This window comes from Hyaena hyaena, unplaced genomic scaffold (genome assembly GCF_003009895.1).
Source record: "Hyaena hyaena isolate Hyena2069 unplaced genomic scaffold, ASM300989v1 scaffold_67, whole genome shotgun sequence".
In the NCBI taxonomy this organism is placed as follows: domain Eukaryota; kingdom Metazoa; phylum Chordata; class Mammalia; order Carnivora; family Hyaenidae; genus Hyaena; species Hyaena hyaena.
Window position 1 is genome coordinate 3,035,720 of NW_024080699.1, and position 14,799 is coordinate 3,050,518.

At 55.0% G+C, this 14,799-nt stretch overlaps 1 protein-coding gene across 2 annotated transcripts in view; it reads right to left on the reverse strand.

Moving 5' to 3' along the window:
• The window catches only part of CCDC88C (coiled-coil domain containing 88C), a 131,311-nt gene that overhangs the window by 70,482 nt on the left and 46,030 nt on the right, over positions 1–14,799 (reverse strand). For both annotated transcript variants that reach the window (XM_039232513.1, XM_039232514.1), the window contains exon 4: positions 8,865–8,934. In XM_039232513.1, coding sequence (XP_039088444.1) covers positions 8,865–8,934 — 70 coding nt within the window. The remainder of the gene's footprint in view (positions 1–8,864; positions 8,935–14,799) is intronic.

Here is a 14,799-nt window from a genome sequence, read left to right on the forward strand (position 1 = left end):
ACAGTATTTCCTAAGGATGATTATGGGACTATCTCGCTGATTTGAAAACAGCGCTGGGCTGAACACGACCCAAGTACATGTCTCGTCAATGTCTCTCGCCATCCTGAGACTCACTCTAAGAACACAGCTCTGTGGGCTCTCCTGGGGACCCAGTTCACATCAAAAATTGTGGTTTATTATCATTTTAACAGCCAGGGTCACCTCCCACAGGCGCTGCAGAGGAACAGAACGGATGCGGAGTTCCTGGTGGGTGGGCACATGAGGACCCCCGACATGGTGCATACCGTCTGAGGCAGGCACCTCCACGTGACACCTCACCAACTGAAGGGCGACCCCTGTGAAGCCCTCATCTAGCTTTCTTACACCCAGAACATTAGCACACGGGGCCCCCCCAGGTAGGAACACAGCCAGGCACCACCCCCCCCACCGTCTGTTTATTTCGTTACTGAATAAATGGCTATCGCAGGTGGACTTTGGCAGGCACCGAGTCACATGTCTGTGCAAAACGGTGCAGGGGTCTCCCAAGCACCCCCTCCCTCCACCAGCGGCCCCCTGATCCCGGCATCAGCGCATCCCCCGCAATCCAGCCTGCCCCCAGCCCGTGGGTCCCCCAGCACCACTGGGCATGGGCAACAAGAAGGCTCTACCCAGCGACAGAGGCGGTTGCTCCCGGATTAGGGAGAACACTTTGAAACAGCCACACCAAGCCCTGCAGACAGGTGCCCAACAGGGAGGACTTCTGCCTGCCCCCTACCACCCCCCTCCGCCTGCCCAAGCCACAGCAGGGGAGAGCTAATTCTCCCTAGCACCGAACAACTACAGATCAGAAAAGCAGAAGCCTGGCTGGCTCAGTCGGTTAAGCGTCCGACTTTGGCTCAGGTCACCATCTCGCAGGTCTGTGAGTTTGAGTCCTGCGTCGGGTTCTGTGCTGACAGCTCAGAGCCTGGAGCCTGCTTCCGATTCTGTGTGTGTCTCTCTCTCTCTCTCTCTGCCCCTCCCCTGCTCGCACCGTCTCTCACAAAAATAAACATTAAAAAAAAAAGGAGGAGGAGGAGAGAAAAAGCAGAATCTGACCACGAGAACTCCTGAGACCCAGCATCTGCACTGGCTGTCGGCGAGACAGCGCCACAGGCAGGAGATGATGTGAGGAGGGGAAGGGTCCCCTCCCCACCACCAGGCGGAAGACTCAAAGCCCAAATGCTATCAGTGACCATAAAGACCTTTCACAAACAACATCTCGTCCCTCCTCCTCGGACAGCCACGGCCACAGGGAACAGCGCTGCTGGAAGCCATGGCGTGGAGATCACAGCCAGGGAGCGTCTCTGTGTACAGACCATCGCTAAGACGTTCACTCAACAAAGGCCGGTATCCAGGCAGACCCAGGGCTGTTCTGGAGGCCGGCATCTGGCTGCGCTCTAACACCCGCCTGTGCCTGGTGTTAGCCAAGCGTTTCACGTTCCTAGAGAAGCAAAGTGCTGGCTTTCAGCTCAAGTGCCCAGCAACCCCCGCGTCTTAGATGGACCAAAAGACTCCCTTCCACATCCGGCAAGCGGCGTGGAAACGAGGCAGCAGGCCGTGGCCTCGCCGTCTGAACAGCGCTTGGGTGCTTCCCGAGCCGGCTCCCAGCAGGAGAAGACGGGAAGCAGAAACGGGATCCAAATGGCCGCAAGGCTGGTTTTCCTCTGCTTGCTTCCTTCTTCTCCCTGTTTGAACGACCTGAGGTTTGGGCTGCCTGCCCGCGTGGCTCAGTCGGTTAAGCATCTGACTCTTGATTTTGGCTCAGGTCATGATCTCACGGTTCGTGGGACTGAGCCCCATGTTGGGCTCTGTGCTGACAGGGCAGAACCTGCTTGGAATTCTCTCTCTCTCTCTGCCTCTCTCTCCCTCCCCCTCCCCCCACTCATGCCATCTCTCAAAATAAACATGAAAACATAATAATAAAGGACCTGAGGTTTTTGTAAATGCAAAAATAAAAATACATGCATACAAGAACAAGATCACAGGAAGGGAGAAATGAAAAAATATATAAGGTTACGAGAAACAGCACAAGAAATCTCTCGTAATCCCCAGTGGTGGACACTTGTCATCAGGTCACCTGGCAAGCAGGGAGCTGGGGAGGGCAGAACCACAGGGAGATGGCAGCGGCGGGGGGGGGAGGTGGCTTTCCAGGGCAAGAGGAGTGTTCCTAACACACCCAGCTCTGAGACCTCTTCCCCGGCTGCCAGGGCGCAGGGAGCAAGCCCCAGCACCCCAGTCCACACCGGCTCCCTGCTGGCCCGCAGAAGGCGGAGCTGGGCCGTGGGGACTATGAAGGAAGGCTTCCACGGGGTCTGAAAAGCACTTCAGGACGCCCCAGACAGAAGAGCAAGCAAATACTGTGAGGGTTAAATATTAAATCCCAGGAGTTTCCCTCTCGCCTTTGAAATGTAAACTTGCGGCTGTGACAGAGGCTTCCTCCCAGTGTACTGAGTACCATGCCCCACATGGGATTCTCAACACCGTTCCACTCCAGTGAGCACCTCCCTCCCAGGACACCTTCCCTCTGCTGCTCTGCCACGCACAGCCTCCTCCAGGAAGTCTTCCTGGTCTGCCCAGCAAAACTCATCATCTGCTCTGCACTCTGTGGAAAGCACACTTATGTCACTTCTCACCCTGGGACAATCTGGTAGTTACCAACGCGGTCTTCCTATCCAACCTCCCCCGACACGGACTGGGGGCTTCCTAAGTGGAGACAGTCTCCTAGTTTCCAGGGACACTGGGCCCAGCGTAGGGGGCATCTGACAGTGAAAGCAGGAGGAGAGGGTCAGCTGAGCTCTGTGGGCCTCTAGCAGAGGGGTAGCCTACTCAGGAAAGGAAGGGTGCAGGGCCATTCCAGTCTTCTATGGGGGTGGGGGAGGGGCGGAAATCAGCCTTGTTGGTTTCCTCCATCAGAATGGAGGCCCACAGGAGCTGGGAGCACAGACACCGGCAGCGCTGGTGGGCACAGAACACTCCGAGTCCTCAAGGTGCTTCCTCGGTCACTAGAAGCTCTTCAGTAAGCACCAGAACAGGGAGAAAATAAAGACCAAGGGCCCGCCCACTGGATGGAATCCCCAAGGCTATCCTCCAATGTTCCAGCCGTAATCACAGACGGCCCTCTGTAGGGTCTGGGGCAGCTCAACCCCCACCGCCCGAGGACCAGGGGTCCTGCCTGGTGTTCAGGACACACGCAGCACCCAGCACTGGGCTGAAGGGGGACGGTGGCCACGCCTCCTGATAATCCACGTACATATCCATCTGCGGAACTTAACTGTGACTAGTGTTATCTCACCCACGGGGCCAGCACGCCGCGTGCCGCCAGAGGAAGTCCCTCTCCTCTCTGAGCTGGGTTTCTCACCTTACGTGGCTCCCTTCCGTCCGCTCTAAGCGTCTTAGGTGGGATCAGCCACTGACAAGTCAGCAAACCACTACTGCACTTGGATGCAAACCTTGGAAGGAAAGCGATGCTCTCGTCCAGCACGGCTGCTGCCTGACTCACCGGAGAAACCCATCTGCTAACACCCTGGCTTCCTGTCAGACGAATCTAGTCTTTTCTCGTGTGGCACGGTGACAGGACTGGCTGCCGAGAAAGCAGAGCTTCAGGGGACCAAGGAGCCGGTGCAGGTTTGGCCCCAAACCTCCCCTCATTTAATAGATAAGCCGGCATCATCACCTCCTGGTGGTCGCGACTTCTTCCAGAACAGACTCTGATCGACCATGGAAAGGTGCCTAACGGAGCACAGCCGGCAAGCCGGTGGGGAGAGGGCATTTCCAGAGACTCACCTCCGGCCTTGCAGAGCCCACACACGACACTGGGCAGAGATCGGCTCTCACTTGACCCTGACCATTGACATCTGACCTTTGCAGCTGCAAGAGAATGTGCCTAACACTTGTCAGCAGCACTTGCTTGAAGAAACAGGGAAGTGGGGCCCGGAGGAGCTGAAGGTGGGTCTCCGGCACACACGCTTTCTTTACTGAGCACCTTACTACGTGCCAGGCACTGCTCCGGACGCTTGGGATAGATGGGCGACAATAAAAAGAAAAAAAACCCCAAGATTCCTGCCCTCGTGAGACATTACATCCTGGGGGTGGGGGAGGGGGTGAGCAATGCAACAAATGTGAATAAATAAATGATAAAGTATGTACTAGAGGGTAATAAATACTGTGAAAAGGGGGAGGCAGAGCAGGATGAGGGGAATGGGTCCTGGGAGTGAGGGGCTGCAGCAGCACACGGGGTCAGGAGGGGCACTTGAGCAAAGACTTGTGTCTGGGAAAAGCGTGCCAGGCAGCGGGAACAGCCCCTGTGCAGACCCTAGCGCCAGGAGGGAGGGGGCAGGAGAGTAACAACCTGACAGCCATGAACCTAAGATGACCAGGGGCTGTGCTGAGGACGCGCTGCAGGGGCGAGGATGGGCTGGCAGGTGTTCTAACGCTACTCTGGCTCGCGGCCAGGCAGAAGGGAAGGGTGGAGGTGCAGCAGGAGGAGAGAAAGGTTCAGGTACTCTGAAGGTAGAGCCGAGGTACCTGCCTGACAAACAAGTGCAGGTGAGAGACCAGGATGGGATTTAACCAACTAGAAACAAAAAGGATGCCCTACAGCACCCAGCCCTGGGAGCCACCTGAGCAAGGTGGGAGTCACCGGGGCGAGGCTTTCCTGCTCACACGGTCATATACAAGTGAACAGGGGGGCTCAGAGCAGGGCCTCGGGAGACCCCAGCTGGGCTCCTGGAAGTGGGGTCCACAGTAATGAGGGGCTGGACAGAGACACCTCCCGAGGGGCTGGGACTGGTTCCGGGTGAGAGCGAGCTGCAAAACACTGTGCCATTAAAGACAAAGTCCAGAGCGGCGACTCAAGGTAAAGAAGAGAGAATGAGGACTGGGGGCCAGAGGAGCAGGTGCTACAGAGAGATTTTTTTTTTTTTAATTTATTTATTTTGAGAGAGAGTGGTAGTGAGAGCACAGTGGGAGAGGAACAGAGAGAGGCAGAGAGAATCCCAAGCAGGCTCTGCACTGTCAGTGCAGAGCCTAGTGTGGGGCTTGACCTCATGAACCAAGCTGTGAGATCATTACCTGAGCTGCAATCTAGAATCAGACGCTTGGGGTGCCTGGGTGGCTCAGTCGGTTAAGTGTCCGACTTTGGCTCAGGCCATGATCTCACGGTTCATGGGTTTAGGCCCCACATCAGGGTCATTCTGTGCTGAACGCTTGCTCAGAGCCTGGAGCCTGCTTCGGATTCTGTGTCACCTTCTCTCTCTGCCCCTCCCCTGCTCATGCTCTGTCTCACTCTGTCTCTCAAAAATAAATGTAAAAAAGGTAAAAAAAAAAAACAAAAACAAAAACAAGAAAACAAAAAACACTCTGATGGAGTTAAGTTTAACTGATGGATGCTTAACTGATGGAGCCACCCAGGCGCCCCCACTGCAGGGAGACTAGAGTTTAAAGTGTATGAAGTTCTTTGGGGTGCCTGGGTGGCTCTGTCAGTTGAGCATCCAATTCCTGGTTCTGGCTCAGGTCATGATCCCAGGGTGGTGGGATGGAGCTCTTTGTCAGGCTCCATGCTGAGCACGGAGCCTACTTAAGATTCATTCTCTCTCTCTCTTTCTCTCTCTCTCCGCCCCCTGCTTGCACTCACTCCCTCTCTAAAAAAATAAAGTATAAAACTTCTTATACTTGAATCCCACCCAAGGCAGAAAAAAAGAGAACATCCTTTGACGGGCGCAGGCAAGGCAGGTTAGACACACAGGAAAACTACCTCCTGGGGGAAGTCATGTCGTCTCCCTTGTTTGGGTCAGAGCAAGGGGACAAATGCTGGTGTGTCTCAGGATGGGTGTCAGGATGACAGGACACCCTGCTGGGCTCCACGCCATTGGTGGCCCCGCCTCCACTGAGATGCATTTGCCAAAAAACCGGTAATAATAACCCCAAACTGTGATCTGTTATAAATAACGGTGAAGTGTCAACATCAGCCAAGAAGAGCACAGGCATGCTCCGGAGATACGTGAGGAGGAGGAACCAAAAGATGGCACCGCCCCCCCCCCCCCACCTTCCAACCCACTCCCAGGCCACCGCACAAAACCCAGCTCTGTTCTTTATTTAAAAAGAAACCCCAAATGCTTCACTCATCTATTTTTTTTTTTTTAATTGAAAACAGAAAACACCATTCCGTAAATAGGTCTCTGCATCTTCTTTGCCAACCTTCCCTGTTCCCGGAGGCCCCTGGGGACTGCTGTCAAAACCTACCCAAGCGTGTGCCCGGCTCCCAGTCCCCGGCCGGGCCCCCCGCCGCGGTAAGGCAGCCCCTGCCTCTGTGAGCAGACGGCGAAGACCCCACCTGGGTGCCCCCCACTCTCCCAGCTAGCCGCGAGGCCCACGTCCACAGTCTGTCTCTAACCTCTCCTTCAGGGCTGGGGACACAACCTTTTGAGTGGTGTGTACGGATCCTATTCTGTGCTGGAGACACTCCATGCACCTGTCACAGTTTGACAGCAGCTTCCCCACAACGTTCTATCCCTGGGCTATGGTCACGGTCGCTCAACTATACGATACGACAAAGAGTCACCCTGCGGTATACTCAGAATGGGTGAACTTGATGAGACTCAAACTCTACCTCAGCAAAGCCGTCTCAAAAGAAGTCAGCGTCCACCTCTCTGCAGAGGTTTCTGCTCGGCACCGGACCTGAAGTAGGGACGGACCCGTGTTCTCTCTGCATGTGGACAACCTCCTGGCCCCTGTGGTTCAGAGGCTGGAACAGAGACTCTGCCGGGGGCGGGGCGGGGCTGGTGACCCCTGAGAGAGGGTTCCAGCATAGGAGGAACCTGGTGAAGGGGCTTCTAGGGGACAGGCTTCCTGACGGCGGCAGGGAGAGAGGACACTGACAGGGAAAAGAAACGGGGAGGTGGGTGAGCAACACAGCACGCCAGGCTGACAGGGGGGCTGGATGGGGCAGCGGGAGTTTAATGTCAGATTGAGCCATATGCCACTGCCAGTTTTGTAGGTCAAAATGACTGAACCCTGGCCCAGCCTCACATGTCCGTGTGTGACACGGATGGGGAGCTCAGATTCCGGGGTCTCCTTACAGGCTGAGTGACCAAGGGCTCCTCACTTAAACTCCACGAGCCTGCGTCTTCTCATCTGTAAATGGGACGGCTCAGCCACACCCCAGAAGCACACTTTCAATTCCACGGTTTAGTACGTACACAGCGCCCAGCACATGGCGGGCTCAGCCAGGGCTCGAGGAGGGAGCGTCCTCCTTCCGGCTCCTCCACCTGCCTCCTCGCCCCGCGCGGACGCCCCCGGAGCAGGCAGAAGAACGGAGCGAAGCCTGCGCCGCCCGCCTCCCACAGGCATCTCTCTTCCCTGGGAGGCCGACCCCCGAACCCATCAGGACAGTTCTGCTCAGCGAAGCAGACCCCCGCTCTCCCGACCTTACTACAGAAACACGAGCGCGCTGACCGTCCCTGGGGCTCGGGGTCGCGGCTCGCGGCCGCGGCTCGCACGGGCTGCGTCTGGCATCCTCTACGTGGGGGACCCAGGAATCAAGCCAAAAGACAAATGGCCCAAAGGAAGAGCCAGGGGCAAAGTGAACCAAAGCACCCCCCTCCTCCCAGTTATTGATGCTTCCAGGGGGTCCAGGCCTTCGCCGCCAGGAGCCACCAGGTGGCTGCAAAGCCATTGTGCAAAGCCGTGAGCGTTCACGGCCACCATGCTACAGACTACGGGGAGGTCTGCGGAGAAAGGCAGACACCACCCAGCTGGGGCCCGGGGGGACACGCCAGGAGCAAGGTGCTCTCATGCTTAGCCCCCCACCCCCACCTGGTGCTCCTCCAGATGTTGCTGCAGCCAAGGGCCACGGCACTAAAATACAACTTCTCTACGGGAACTGTCCTGGGCTGGCCACTTGGTGTTCCCTTCCTTCAGTCTCCAGGCAACTTCAGCTACTGTCACATGGACAGGAGCAAGGATAGCCAGACGTCAGTGGGGGCAGGGTGAGAGGTGATGCCGCAGAGGAAAGCTTCAGTCCCTTCTGTAGAAGCCTCCACTGTGTGGGGTCCTCCCACATTCCTGGACCCTCGGCTATTTCTAGGAGGCCACACCTGCGCTAGCCAGGTCTCTACTGGCACGAGTCCCAGCCAGCGAGCGCTCTGGCCCTGGGGCTGGCGAGCTGATGTCCATGAGCCATGGGTGCAGGTCAAGGCTCACAAACGTGGCAGGGAAGAGACCCATCACCCTGCTCAACTCTCCCGGTAAGTCAGCTGGGCAAATAGGAATTAAGCTCTGATTTTCTGGTAGGTGTCCCGGGGGCCATTTCATTCAGTCTTTCAAAGTCACACCGGGCGTCTGAGCCCAGGACTGAGAAACCTTGCCCTCTCGGGCACCACAGACCAGCAAGAGGCATGAAAACAGAGACAAGACAGGACGTGCCGGAGAGATACGCCACAGGGTGAGTCGGGGTGTAGCAGGATCCCGTGGAAGGGGCAATTGTTCAAAAGGTTCTTAACTTTCTTGCCAATAGATACCGCATCCCAGGATGGTGTGGCTTCTGCATTTACTAAGGAGAGACCCCCAGCAAGTCCGACTACAACTCAGCCCCCAAGCCCAACAAAGCAGTGGCCTCTGCACTTGTATATGAATGAGGGGTTGGGAGGGCTCATTCATAAGTGGGGGGGGGGGGGAACCGTGCTCTTGGCTTAATGCCTCAGGGAAATAAACCACCCTTTAAAATCGCACCAAAACGATCACGTGTTCTCACTGTGCTGGCTCTGAGCTGGCAGCCAGAGCTCTGTGTCCAGCAGCTGCTCAGAGCCGATGGCGCTGCCCAGGCACCACGGGGGACAGCTTCCACTCACCAGACAGCGGGTCTTTGCCAATCATCAAAACATTGGGCAAATTCATGACGATCAGCTGCTGGAGAACTTCCTACAGGAACAAAGGGGAAAAGATACCGTTAAGAACAGGAAACAAAAATAAAGAACGATTAAGAAAATTACAGTTTATCGAGTCACTGGATGAATGCGCAGCCGTTAAATGGTAACTATGAAGGGTCCTGCAGAACAGGAAGGAATGTTTACAATACAAATAAACGTGAAAAGTCAAAGTTAATTATACTTCTGCCTTGCTCACGAACAAATAAAAGTCACGCCTGCGTAAAGTCACAGAGACCGGGGGTGGGGGGAGAAGATCTATTGCCTGCTAGGATAGAGGATTAGGTGTAAGTTTCTTTTTAAGAGACGGCTTTATTTTTATTATATGGTTTGCTTATGCAATTAAAAAAGTACAGAGTAAAGATTAAAGAGATGCTCCTGAGTCTTCGTGACCTGAAGACTCAGGATCCCAGCATTCGACAGGCCTCTAGTACAAGCTGTAAACGAGAGGACTTCTCTCATTTACGACACCGGCTTCCCCGGGAGAGGGGATAAATCACAGCTAATCTGCACCCGTTAGAGAAGGTGCGCGGAAATGAGCCGCCTTCTGGCCCTCACACCAAGGGGCTTTGAAAGGAGGCCCAGGCACCAGCCATCAGTCACGGCCCCGTGTCTGGGGTCTTTAACAAGCTCCCCCTGGGAGTGTGCCGGCTTCGACCCACGGCTCACGTTTCCCAGAGCCCTTCTCGGGACAGGTCTGTCTTCCCCGCCCAGGTGTACCTGGTTTTTCACAAATCAGAAGATAAAAGTCTAATTTCATGGGAGATCGGTCAGGGGATAGGTTTCCTAAGTATTCTTGGTCCTACAAAAGCAGTCACTATAGAAATTCACCAACAAAGCTCCTCTCACGCTTTTTAAAAATGTTTCCAGTGAGACAGGCTTTTTTCCAGAGCCACTCCATCGCCTAACACAAGGGCTCTGTGTCATGTATACCGCCGACCAGCACCGACGGAGACAAGAGGGACAACGCACAATCCCTGAACCCCACAGGGCCCAGCTGAACACCCCAGAACAAGGTCCAAATCACTGGACTGGAGGGAGAGCCTGGGCAGGCCTGCCTGGGGACACTAACACTTTCGAAAAATATATAAAGTGATTTTATTCTCCCCCCACCTCAGTGTTTCTGTGACTTCTGTCCACACCAGAATTTGGGGGGAGCAGATGTGGACCCCAACACACTGGGCCCCTCCCCACTCAATGCTGGGTTCACAGGTAGGTCACCACATCAGAGATGCTCGTGTCTTCTCGAACACATCTCAGTTGGTAAATACCCATGTGGGACAGAAGTGTGAGCTGTGTGGCAGCCTCAGCCCGCCTTTGGGGCTTGGAAGAAGTCAACACACACACACACACACACACGCACGCACGCGCGCGCGTCTCTGAATTGAATGCACTCACCCCAAAGGATTCCACAGTCCACACACACACACACACACACACACACAGGTCTCTGAATTGAACGCACTCACCCCAAAGGATTCCACAGTCCCACCCTGGGGCAAAACACACATCAAGAGTAAAATCAGCAAAATCCCCTTTCCAGCTCGCTCATCCAGCAAAAGGAAGGACTCCAGGCCAGATGAGCCCACTCCGACCCGGAGTCTCTGGAGGGCCCCAACGGTCAACTCAAGTGCACAGCCCAACTTCTGGAAGATTTACTTGTTATCACCATCCCACCAGACAGAGTCCCTTCTGGAGTCTCGGCTGGTTGCGCCCCACCACCGTCCAAGGGTCTGGAGCACGAGCCCTATTATCAGGGCGCTCATGTTTATGAGACACACAGAACGTGAAATCATCTTAAAGGGCTCTGAAAGAATGCGAAGTGGCATTTTTATGCTGAGGATGAGCTCGGCGCACGACTGCTGGAAAAACTGCTCGAAACTACTGCTAGAACACCCATGTTTTCCCCTTCCAGAGCACCACGTTTATCTGTCTCATCCATCAGTACTTTCTAATTTTCCCACAAGAAATAGGTCATTTGTGCAATCAAGAAGTAATGTTTTGTGAACAGAAGGTACTTTCCAAAAACACCGCAGGTCTCCCAAGATCGAACCCTGAGGCCCACAGTGCTCCTCAGACACGAACCATCTCCCCCCGGCCCCCAAGGACCACCAATCACATTTTCAGCAAAAACAGGCCCCAAGGTATAAGCAGCGAGATCAGAGAAATTGAACGGGAGACACACGTTAACTTCAAATGTTCTAGTATCTGTCTTTAAAAAGATGTTAAAGAAAGGTATATTTGTATGAAAATATTCTGAGAATACCTTAAGCCAATATATCCAAACCGTTATCACTTTCACTACATAATTAACATACAACCATGAACAAGAGACTTCACATTCTCTTTTCACACGAAGCCTCTGGTCTCACAGTCCATCTCGATTCGGATGCTAAATTCTCATTGGAAACCCCTGATCTGCACAAGCAGCTTCACACACCCCAGGCTGTTCCAAACACACTCAAAAAAAGTTTTCCTAAATAACGGAACCAAGTATCAGTTTTTAAATCTAATTAAACTTTCACTTCCTCAGTCACACTAGCCACATGTGGAGGTCACACAGCTACGCGTGGCCAGCAGCTGTCAGGCTCGGCAACACCAGTGACAAGGGGACGCGGCAGCCATCGGTCCCTGAGGAAAACCGTGTCTCCTGGTCCCGTCCGTCAGGGTGGCGGGGCCTCCAAGGCGACAGGCCAGGCCCTCCATCTAGTGGGGACGTGAGGTGGTTGCTGACGAGGAGACCCTCCCGCCTGGTGCTCAGAACAGAAAGCCACTGTGGAGGCCGCAGCTGACGCCGGCCGGCTCGGCAGGCACCTGGTCACGCCCGGGCTGGCCGCGTGGGGCGGGCAGGGCCAGGACCCGCATGTCGTGCTCTGGGCAGCCCTCAATGTGCCAGCGAGCCCTCCTGGCGCCAGCCAGGCCTCTGCCAAAAGCAGAAGCAAAGGTCACCGCCATGTCCTGAGGGACGAGGGCAGCCTCTGCCTGGTCACCCCATCCTTGAGGCCTGATGGGCAGGAGGGAAGAGTCAGGGTCAGGGTGCAGCCTCCCCGAGCCCTCCCCCCCTTCCGCCCTTTGCAGAGACTGGGGTGGAGTAAGGGTTAAATACTGAGATCCAGGGTGGATTCAGTACTTTTTCCCTCTACGTTTGTCCCCAGGTCCTAATATAAGATGTGGGGGCGGGGGGGGGGACCCCAGATGTTCCTTTTCATAAGTGAAGCTGCCCTAATTGCGTCCTGGAAGGATCCCGTGGGTAACTGCTGTAAACAAACTCAAGGAAGTCACAGGAATGAATGCAAGAAGGGTGGGGGTTGTGGCAACAGAGGGCTGGCAAGTGCTTTGTAATGTAAAAAGGGGACAGAACCTAGGGGACACCAGCCGGGCTGTCAGTCCAGGAGCTAGGATCTTATCCTAATTCTGAAGCTCCTCCCAGGACTGTGAGCAGCTACTGGGCTGGGGGAGGGATGGGACCAGCGGCTGCGCGGTGACACTCTCCTGGAAGCGTCTGTCACCGCAGTTGCTGGGAGAGAGGCTGGGGTGGGGCTCATCTGTGTCTGCAAGTGGTGTCAACAAGCCTGGACACTCGCCCACCCGCAGATTCCAGCTTCCTGATTCTATCAGCGGTGGTCACCCGAGGGTGACCCAGGGCCTGTGGCCTGGCCTTCAGAGGTCACGGGTGGGGAGAAGTTCTGAGACCAGAACCACAAAGCTGAGTGCAAGGAAAAGGCTCCCTTCCCGTCAGAATCCTCTCCTGACACGTACAAATGTTCTCAGTGGGGGGAACGACAGGACGTAGGAGCAGGAGCCCCGTTCTGGGCTCCGGTTAACGGGGTGCTGCTAGTTAGAGGAAGGACAGTGCAGGATGGGGATGAGCAGATTCCAGAGGCACCTGGACACACACACACACAACGCACGACCGACGAAGCGAGCGGCCGTGGCGGACGACCCGGCACAGCACCCGGGACCAGCACCCGGGGGCATGGCTTCACTGTCCGCAGCCAAACCTTGGTCCTGCTGGTCCCGGAGCCCACCTCGGGGCCCAGGCAGCCATGTGGGCTGGCTCCACAGTGTCATGCTGAACCCTCGTCACCCCCTACTGTCACCAGCTGTCCTCTCCAAACTGCCTCCAACCTCACTCCTCCCAGGGAGGCTGCAAAGTCACCTGAAAGCCTGTGCTTGGTGGGTGTCAGCCAGGCAAAATCTCAGGATGGAAAGATCTGGAAGGTTCCATCACTGCCCTGCGGACAGGGCTGTCCTGCCAGAGGCAGGAGGACACAGCAAGGGAGGAGGTGGAGGTCTGGGGTGGCAGAGCAGGGGCTGAGGGGAGGACATGGGATGGGCCCAAGCAACCCTGGAGGCCTCACCTCACCTCCTCTGGCCCAGGGCCTGATGTGACCCCCCTCCCATGTTCCACCAGCTCCCCCCTCCCAGGGGCTTGCAGATGCAGCTCAATTTCTGCTTCTGTCCAGTCACTCGATTAAACTATCAGGTCCCTATGGGAGATGGGCTCCCTAATTCCATGTTGGCCAGTCCCCATTCAGGACTTAGGTACGCTGCACCCACACAACTACGTTCATGCAGCTGAACCTTCTGGAAGCCCCCAAGTGAGCCCAGGCTTTCCCCCAGGGCCCCCTCCCTTGGTTTAGGAACAGGGGGACTCAGCTCAGGTCCCTGCAAACGACCCCCTACACTTACCTCTGGGAATAAGTGCATATACCCCAAACTCTTAGTAAATTGCCTACCACACAGTACAGGTGTCAGAATATCAAAGGAGGGTGCCCTAACATACCCCTACCAAAACCTCGACAGACAAAAGAAAGAAGGTATGAGACCCTCTCTCTCTGACCCTCCCCTGCTCATGCTCTCTCAAAAATAAATAAAACATTAAAAAAATTAAAAAAAAAAAAAAAAAGAAGGTATGACGGGGTGGGGGGCGGTGGAGGTGTGATAGAGGAATAGCACTTCAACACTGAGGCTACAAACTGATAGCAGGCAATGGGCAGGTTGTCCTGGTTAGAACACACAAGGCGCCACAATGAATTCAAGCACACACAATCATATGTACAGTCCTGGTGTCAAAGAAGGAAAAAAGGAGCCCTCAAAGGGAATATACCAGAACGGCAGCACATTCTCCACGCGCATCGTCAGGACAAGAGCAAGTTTTCCCAATATTTTCTGAAGGGCCTGTAACGTGCTCATATCTATGGTATTTTAACACACAAGGCTTCTCGCACATACAGTCCGCAGCATCTAGTCACCAGGTATTAAGCCATGAAAGACAGGTTCACAAAAATGATCTTCTCCTTTGAGACAAGTTTAACCACGTATCCAGATGGAAATGGATTAAAAGTGGCCTCCCTCCCCATCTCTGGCATCTCCTGGTAGGAAATGCAAAGCCTCCCTCAGCTGGAAGAGCAGATACCAGCCAGCAGGACCCAGGTGACCTGACCAGGGATGGGGGAAGGGGTGACTTACAGCCCTGGCCCCTGCCCTGGGGGCAGAGGTGGGCTCCAGAGCTTCAGCCCCTCAAGGGCTCAGGTCAGGGGTCCCAGCAAAGTTCCATCTTCCCGCCCGAGGCAATGCAGAGGCCTCACTGAGAAGGCTGACAAGCCGGCCAGGTCCCAAGTGGACCTATGTGCCTGCTCACACAGAAAGGTCATTTTCTCCCGGGTGAAAGAAATGCAAGGTCCTGGAGAAGTTCTGGGGTAGAAACACACGTGTGTACTAGGATTATTGGATTAAGAGCAAGGATTTCATGAAGATGCTGAAAAAATTATTTTTCTCCCCACAAACGAAACTAAATTTCATGGCCTGATAGGGTGCCGGGAAGACCAAATAAATACTACTAAAAGCCAAGTTTTCA